Source organism: Ricinus communis, chromosome 8, assembly GCF_019578655.1.
Source record: "Ricinus communis isolate WT05 ecotype wild-type chromosome 8, ASM1957865v1, whole genome shotgun sequence".
In the NCBI taxonomy this organism is placed as follows: domain Eukaryota; kingdom Viridiplantae; phylum Streptophyta; class Magnoliopsida; order Malpighiales; family Euphorbiaceae; genus Ricinus; species Ricinus communis.
The window spans coordinates 4,219,079-4,228,365 of NC_063263.1; the positions used below are offsets into that span (position 1 = coordinate 4,219,079).

The 9,287-nt window shown below is 32.6% G+C and overlaps 1 protein-coding gene across 1 annotated transcript; it reads right to left on the reverse strand.

Annotated features, from left to right (window-relative positions):
• Window positions 1-7,634: 7,634 nt before the first annotated feature.
• LOC125370900 lies at window positions 7,635-8,642 on the reverse strand. Its single transcript, XM_048378332.1, has one exon. It carries the CDS (start codon window positions 8,640-8,642, stop codon window positions 7,635-7,637), a length of 1,008 nt encoding a protein of 335 aa, XP_048234289.1.
• Window positions 8,643-9,287: the final 645 nt, after the last annotated feature.

The following is a 9,287-nucleotide window of genomic DNA, read 5'->3' on the forward strand; positions in this document are numbered from 1 at the left end:
TGTATATAAGAAGAAAGCTTAGATTGTCCCAATATGAGCCCTTTCCTTTTGTAGTTGCAGCTTGAGATAAGTGCAAGGCCCAAAAGCTGAGGTCCAAACGCCATTTTTGGACCCGTGTCCATGTTTCTTTATATACTCAACTCTCCGTACAAGTATGGAACAATTTTTCTTTTCATTTGCAGCAAATTATATCATGTTATGTATCTGGTGTCCAACACGTCAGCATTTAATTTAAATGAGAAAGTTGAAATTTAAATAGCTCATGCCAAGGCTTCAGTTTCAATATAACGCCATATTTTATATCTGCCAATTTGAAACAGAATCGGAAGGTGAAATCATTTATTTGGTATTTTCATTCCCTATTTCTTAAATCTTCAAATCAGATTTTATAAACCTTAATTTTTCTTTTTTTTATTTTTTTTTTCTTATCTACCCTATAATTTTCTCTTTTCTCTTTATTATCTATGGAAAAAAATTCATTTATAGTAAAATTTATCAATAAGATGCGGACTTTGAAAATATATTTGACAAACTGAACTTATTCATTTTTCTTCTTTTTCTGTTCTTATTTTCTTCTTAAGTTTATTATTTTATATATAAATTGATTGATAGAGTAATGAATAGATGTGAATTTAAAAATTGCGAATGAACAAATTATTTATGCAGCTAAATATTTAACGTAAATCTGGATTTACCTGCAAATATAGTTAATTAATATTGATGTTCATTATGTATGAACTATAGGTTTATCAACATATTCATAATTTTGATAGCAGTTTTATTATTGAAATTGAATAGATTCATTATATAGCATATTGAAGTTCATTATATATGAATTAAAGGTTCATCATTTTATTTATAATTTTAATAATATTTTATTTTTTAAATGGAATAAATTTATTTTGTAGTACATTGAGGTTCGTTACATATGAACTAGAAATCCATCATTTTATTCCTAATTTTGATAATAATTTCATTATTAAAATAAGATAGGTTCATCACACACACACACACACATATATATATATATATATATATAATGAAGGTCCATTATGTATGGATTACAAGTTCATCATTATATTAATCATATTTTCTGTTTTTACAGTTAATAATAATGCAACTATTGAGGATTTACTTGGATTATCTGTCAAATTTTTTGGTGAAGCTTATGATTTATATAATGAGTATGCATTTAAAGTAAGATTTAGTATTAGAAAGAGTAAGTAACGATATAGAGCATATGGCAAAAGACTATCAATGAAAAAAATTATATCATTAGATTCACCAGTTCAATTGAAATCGATAAAAAGTTTTTATCTTCTTGCTCACATTGCTTAATTTACTTAAAGGAACATCCTATTTTATATTGTCATAATCATATTCATCAGTTCTAGATTTTTTTTCTGCCTTTATGAATTCTTATTGAACATTTTTTTTTGCAATATATTTTTCTACCTATTATCTCCTGTAAGATAATAATTATAAGAAATATGAACTAATAATGTAAAAATACAATCCATTAAACATGTTTTATTAATAATGAACTTTATATCATTAACAAATGAAAATACAAGTTTTGAGTAATGTGGAGAAGAGTCACAAGTATACAAACTCGATTGCTATTTCAAATCCATCGACTTTGATGCTCCATCACCACCATCATCCCCGCCTTATTATTAATTCTAGTTTTGTAGTAAGTTTTTTTTTTTTTGGTTTATTTTTAGGACTTAGCTATCTAGTTACCATAAGGCATTTACTTTTACAATTTTAGCTATCTTAGGATTTCTATACTTTATAACTATTTAGGATTTATGTTATGTATTTATTTTGTAATAATAACTTTCTGATTCTATTTTATTTATGATGTTTTATTTTAAGCTAATCAACATATTTTTATTAGATTTTAAAATATGAATATAAAAATTAATTCATTTAGTTTTTTTGGCATTTATGTAAATTTTCCTAATACTAATTGGATCTAAGACAAATATAAATAGTGAAGTCAAATTATTAAACATATTTATATATTTATATTTTAAATATTTAATTTTAGAGAAGGACATTTCAAGAATTTAATAGATATCTAACTGGTTAGAATAATATTTCAAATGTACATTACTTCTCTAACTATAATTAAGATATATAAAAATAATCAAATCTTAATCCAAATTTTATTATATTTATATGCAATGAGTAAGATTTTAAAAAGTATATACAACAGAGCTATTTGATCTGCATATTATATAGTTGCAGTCAATTTAAAATTCTCACTTTAGTAATATTGACTTTCAAAAGAATAACTAGTTTTATTATTATACAAATACATCATTAAATTATTAATATTTTAATTCAATAACAATATAAATAAAAGACCCACAAAATCTCATGGCATCATAATAGTTGCACATAATATGCCATTGTCATTGGAATTTAATGAGATTAGTCATTGTGGAGCTCTGGCTTCTGAGAATAAAGAGTAACAAGTCAAAAATCTTCCTTTTATGTAAGTCTTATAAATTGTAAGCATAGGCAAAATTGTTGTTTTTATTAAAGCCGAGCATGCATCTTGATAATTTCTGCATGAACCAAATAACTATATTGAAAAGTACTAGAATGGAAGTAATTTAAAATTTTTATAATCAAATTGAATTAATTTAAAAATATTTTACTATTGCGATATGATATTAATTCTTTAGTAATAATTGTATCACTGGTCTAAATTAAACTGTAAAATCAAATTTTTCTACATATATAATAATTTATATACTATATTATACTTTATATTCTATAAAAAAATATGTGATATATAAATATTTATAATATTTATTATATAGTGTATATTATGTTTCTAATTTACTATCTACTCAAGTTTTAATTTTTATTACTAATACCATATACTACAACAACCAACGCATGTCTGACACTTAAAATTGGACTTATTTTTTAGTGCTATATAAAATTTATAATTTTTTAATGCTAGCTATCTACAAAATATTATTATGCTAGCAGTAGTATGTTTTAATAGTTTAAATTTGAACATTAAATTATTATATTTGCAAATGAACTAAATTGCAAAAGCAAATTATTCAAGAATGTGATTACATTTCTTTCTAATTTAAATTCTCATACTAGTTTCATTTTGATATCAATAGTATATTTTTAATATATTTGATTAAAGGTAAGATTTAAAGTTGTATTTTTTCTAGATATTAGAAATGAAACTAGCACCTAATTAAATTGTATTAAACCAAAAAGATTGGTTCAATTCGGCATGGTGCTATTTATATTTGGTACAGTATCGATACCTTAAATTTTAAGAGAATTGAGGTTTGGTATGGTATTTAATTATTTATAAATAATTGAATTAGCCTTATCCGTGCTCAACCCTAGTTTTTGTACAAGTTCCGTGACTTGTAAGCAGGGGCGGAGCTACCACATAGGTCTGCAACCCTAAACCTTCCTTCGAAAAATTACTACTTGTTTGTGCTGTAACTTTTTAAATTTTCTATTTTGACGTCAAATTTTTTTTATTTAGTTAAATATTTTAATTTGTTAAAAAGGTTTACTACAGTGTTTCTAACAAGTTTTACATTGATATATATTAAACCTTAAATTTATTTGAATGTATTTTTTAAAATAATATTATATTATTTGTCTCTTTTTATCCATTTTTAAAATTATTTTTTTAAATGTCAAAACAATAAGAGGAAAGAGAGGTAATAAGTTTTTTCAAATAGAAAATAACTTTTAGAACTAAAAAATGATGAGTAAAGTTTTTTCTTCTTTAAAAATGAATAAAAAATAAAATAGAAAAAATAATCTAACATTTTTGTTATTTTATTATTTAGAAAATATTTAATAGAAAACTAAAAAATAAAAACAAGAAAGAAATTAAAAAATATATCATAAGTAATAAGGAATAAGAATATTTATGTTATTTCATATGTAAAATGAGTTAAATTATTATTTTAACTTGTAAAATATGCAATAGGCATTAAAATATACATAAATTAGGAGGTTTGGATATTTGATTAAATAAAATAAAAATTCAAGCACTCAAATAAAAAAAATGAAAAGTAAGACACTAAATTTATTCTTTCTAAAAGAATTTCATATATGCATTTCACATATATATATATATGGTATAGTCCTCATGCTGTAAACTCAAGGCATGTGAATATTCTCAAGCTAAGACCACAAAGAGGCACCTCGCCATGGGGGTCTTTCTGCTCTTTTGGATTTCTATAGCCGAGTTAGCCCTTTTGGATCATACCAGAAACAGATCGTAGCAACTATTAATTCATTGCCATTGGATCAAGGAGAAGAGAGGGGAAGAGTTTAGAAGGCCATGAGAGAGTATAAAAGAGTAAGAAATTACTTAATGGAAAACTTGCCTGTCCTTTATTCAAAAATGACTTCCCCTTATATAGGGAGGAGAGTCATAACAAGAGTACAAAAAGAGGCTTAGTGGGAACTCCACTCATCCTCCACTTACAAGACAATAAGGACGACTCATCATCCACTCACATGCCTAATAGGACTACGTACAATAATTCACTCCACTCACATATATGACAGAATACAATAATTCACTCCACTTACAAGACAATAAGGACGACTCATCATCCATTCACATGCCTAATATGACTACGTACAATAATTCACTCCACTCACATATATGACAGAATACAATAATTCACTCCACTCACATGCCTAATATGACAATAATACCTAATATTTTACTTTAAAGTAATAGGAGTGGCCGACAGCTTCACATGCTTAGAAAATGTCGTCATTTTGATCATCATCCATTGGCTGGGAATCTTGCATGAGAGCTTCTTGTTGTGCTCTGGTTAAGGTAGGATCATCCAGTGGGGTCGGAAGATTAGAGAAACAGAAATGATCAATGGATTGTCTAGTTGATTGATGTCCATTGAATGTGCATACTAATGGTGTTGAGACATTAGTCATCCTTGATTTATTTATGTATTGCAGGGCCTGTTTTAGGTCTTCTGTGATTACCGGCAAAGCAAGATGTAGAGGACTATTAAGTGTTCTCCAATGGTAACAGATATTTTGGGTTGCATATGTGTTTTCTGTCAGTCGGAGATAGGGCCTGTGTAATATGAAAATAGCATGGTATTCCGAAGCTTTGAAAATGTTGTCTGAGAATAACCGATGCTCATGGATAAGTTTAAGGAGATCTCCTGTCCATTGATATGGAGTTTTAAACCAGGTAAGGAATTTCCATGGATATGACCCCGAGTTTGCTTCATTGTTGAAGAAGTGTAAAAGATTCATAATGGGTACTTCTATAGCATGATGACAGACTGTAGATAGGCACCATAGGAACCATAACTCACTTTCATGCTTTGGATGTTCAGGAGATAAGTGATAAATCAGACACCAAGGGTAGTCTGGAAAGAAGAAGTTGGGTTGTATTGGGAGTGACCTTTGTTGAAAAGTTGCTAAATAATGGAACATCATATTCCGGGCAAAGTTAGTGACTTGTTTGGTTGTGAGATTGTTGGGAAGATCTGGTGGTGAAGGAGGTTGCAAGTTGGTTCTGGAAGATGAAGAAGCCATAAAAATTATGGGAAGATTTGTGGTAGATGTGAGAAGGACTATAGGCTGATTCTAAGGTTTGGAAAGCCTGGATAAGAAATTCGGGATTAGGTTTCTTATCCCTTTTATATACTCAACCTTAAAATCATACCTGCTGAACCATGACTTTAATCGCAATAGTTGGGGCTCAGGCAAGGTCTTCTGGTTGGATTCAAGAATCTTTGGGAAGGAAGAGTTGTCCATCCGAACCAGGAAGTGCTGTCCAATCAGGAAGAATTCAAACTTTTTTATCCCGTACTTGACCGCCAAAATTTTCTTGTAGGTCGTGCGAAAATATTTTTCTGAAGAGGAAAACTGACCCGATGCATATCCACATAATTGTTCCTTATCATGGAGCTTTTCTAGGAGGATAGCCCCCCATGCATAGTCAGATGCATCTATTTGGAGAATAAGTTCTCCGATATGACGGGATTAAAGAAGAGATGTGGATTGGATGATTGTGTGGACCTCTTTTAGTTTTTCGACTTATATTTGTTCCGCCCTGAGAGGTTCTTCTCGAGTTTATTTTTGAGGGTGGTAGGTGCACGTGCACGTAACTAGACAAGTGGAATGGCCTCTCGAACATAGTTTAGGATTTCAAGGCTGAATTGTTTCTTCCGATAAATTCTCTTCTAGAAAATCATCAAGTTCCTTTGTCAGTGGGGACCATATGTACCGGCCATTCTTGAAATGCATTCAGAAATTCAATTTCTTGGCGTCATAAAGGCTTTTTTTCGATAGCATAATGTCATATTTCCGGATGATGGCAAAGTAGTTGGTGGTGGTCCTCTGCTTCCGAGAAAAATAGGATGTCGTCGATGTAGATCAAAGAAGAGTAAAGGATAGGCCCAAAAATCTCAATCATGGTCTTCTGGAATTGAGATGGGGCCATCTTGAGCCCAAAGGGCATAACAGTCCACTAGTATTGGGCATTAGGGATACAAAATGCAGTCTTGCCAAAAGCCCGCCTTTAGGTCAAATTTGGAATAGTATTGGGCCTTTTGGATATGGACTTTGAGATTTGAGATCCGAGGAAGAGGAAATTTGTTGTCTTGAAGGAAATGGTTTAAGGGCTTGTAGTCTATAACAAGCCTCTTTTTTCCTCGAATCCTTTCAGACCTTTTTTCCACATAAAAGGCTTGGCAAGCCCATTGTGAAGTAGTAGGTTCAATTAGGCCTTAATGTAACAGTATCAGGCATTCTGATCGGACAAAAGCTAGGTCTGTGGGAGACATTTCCATGTGTGTGGCTTTAGTAGGGTTAATGTCTTCATTAAGTTTGAAGGGGAGACTGATATAGAATTGTGGGTTTTTCCACAGAGGAAGAGGATGTTGAAAATGTGAATGAGATTCTGGACAGAACTGAAGGAATTTTTCTGTGTATGGTAAGAATGGTGGAATAGTATCTGTCAGAGAAAACATATTTGAAGTTTCAGTGTATGGCCGAAACTGTCTCTTGAACTTTATGCCAGTTGGAAGAATTTGGAGCTTTTGAGCTTGATGATAAACATCAAAACCTATCAGGATATCCTTATTTGGAAGATCCGAACCAATGATGTGCGTCCATACAACGCAATCAGGAAAGAATTGTATTCCGATCTTCTGTCTTGTGATCAGAGTGGTTTTGAAGGTTTGACCATTAGCTGCCCTAAAGAACTGATTATGGGGCTTCCAATACTCTGATGGGAGAACCATTGGGTTTATCATGCTTTTTTGTGCTCCAGTGTCAAAGAAAGCTATTACTGGTACAGGCTTGGAGTATTTTGAAGATAGGATCTGTATGGAAATATATGGAACTGGAGGGGGTTTTGTAGTAATTTGAAAAGTTTCAAGAGGTGAAGAAGAAACAAAGAAAGAAGAAAGTAGGGTTGGAGAGAGAGGATATTGTATTACATCTTCCAGAATATTCTCCTGAATTTCTTCATGCAGACCAATCATCAAGATTGGTATTTCACTATCGTCTGAGTCTGAAGAAGATTCTTGTGAGGATTCTGTGGAGTCTGAAAACTCCATTTCTAACCCAAATAAGCTTTATGGGGTAAGATCCTCTTGCTTCGAAAGTAGAGATTCTATCTCCGCTTCAAAAGAGTCTGGAAGAGATAAAGACATGCTGACTTGTTGAATCATCTTTGCTGACTTTTCTGGATTCCTAAGACAATTTTTTGCATAGTGTCCCTTTCTTTTGCAGACGAAACATCTGTCAGACTTGTACCCTTGATTCCGTTTCTTACGGAAGTATTTGAATCTCTTTGGGTTCTTTTCCCTGAACTTCTTGTTGTTGCGCGTGTATTTCTGGAAATGATGTCCAGACTTCTTCTTATGATTTGAACAGACGCAGTTGGCGGCTTTGCACTTAATCTTGAGGTGGTTTTTGTTGCAAGCTTTTTGAACTATCAAGTCCCTTTGAGATAACCTTTTGAATAACTCTTGTTGATCACACAGTCTCTTAATGGAAGAGAGTGTGAATTGCCAGATTTCGCCAAGTGTAATAGAGGTGACTGGTCTCTTTGTTGCCGCAATCATATTATTGACCTCAGGTTGTATTTCATCCGGCAGAGAAGCGATGAAGGTATACTTTAGTGTATCGTCACCATCATGTCCTCCAATGACATAGTAGAGTTTGGACATAGCCGAATAGTGCTTTTTCAGATCCTTCATTTTTAATGAACAGCAATTTCGATCAAAGAACTCTTGTTTCTGCTGTCTTATGACAAGGTCATAACTCCCAAGAAACTGGTTATGGAGGATTGTTACTGCTGCTGATAGAGTTGGCAGAGTGACAAATTGAAGCCTAGTGTACTCAGGCTGGGACTGAAACCAATCTCTTAAGCTTCCGGTAAATCTTATGACAAATTCGGCAAGGACCTTTTTGAGTGTGGCCCCTTCAAGGGTCATCTGAAGATCAATCCATGCCAAGAATTCGGAAAGCTTGTCCTTCCATTTCGACGGGGGTAGGTCATCAAAAGTGAACCAAGGTCCCGCATGGTTTTGACCTTGGGTTTGGAGCTCCGGGAGCAAAGAATGACCGAGCATCCTCATCCTCAAAGTTCCACTATTTATAGACTGGGATCAGTAGCAGAAGTGTTCATGAGAATCTCAGTGATGTCCGCCATCTCTGAAGTATTTGAAGAGGATTCTGAATCATACGGACTGATGAGAGATTGCTCTAGAAGTTTGTCTTTAGAGGCTAGAGGAGGAGAGGTTTTCTTTTGTTGGGTTTCTGAGTTTTTTGGGTAAAGGTGAGAGAAGGTGCCAAAGGGTTGATAAAGGGTTTCTTGTGGTTGTTCAGGTTGTGAAAGAAAAGGGAATGAAGAATAGTACGAAGGAGCAATAGCCGATGATGTGGAGGCTGCTGAAGTAAAGGATGGAATCATAGTAGAGTGGTCTCTTCAAAGATCATGCTCAATTTGATCTATTTATTTCTTCAGCCGTGTGATCTCCTTTTCCTTTTGTATGAAGGCGGGTGTAATGGGCTGAGGTATCCGAAGCTCTCTATCCAGAGCCTGATACTTTGCAGTAAGCGATGAATGAAGCTGGAGTACTTCTTGTGAGAAAGTATCCAACTTATGATCCAACTTTTGAGCCAGGTGTAAAGCTTGGTCTAGTTTCCCATCTATCTTTTTTAGATAGGTATTCTGGACGATTGAGTTGGAGGTTTGCCAGTTTAGCACCTCTTCTGGTGGT

What these genes read in the sequence shown, in the direction of transcription:
- LOC125370900 (XM_048378332.1), bottom strand. Translation starts at nt 8,642, where the DNA reads ATGAGGATGCTCGGTCATTCTTTGCTCCCGGAGCTCCAAACCCAAGGT.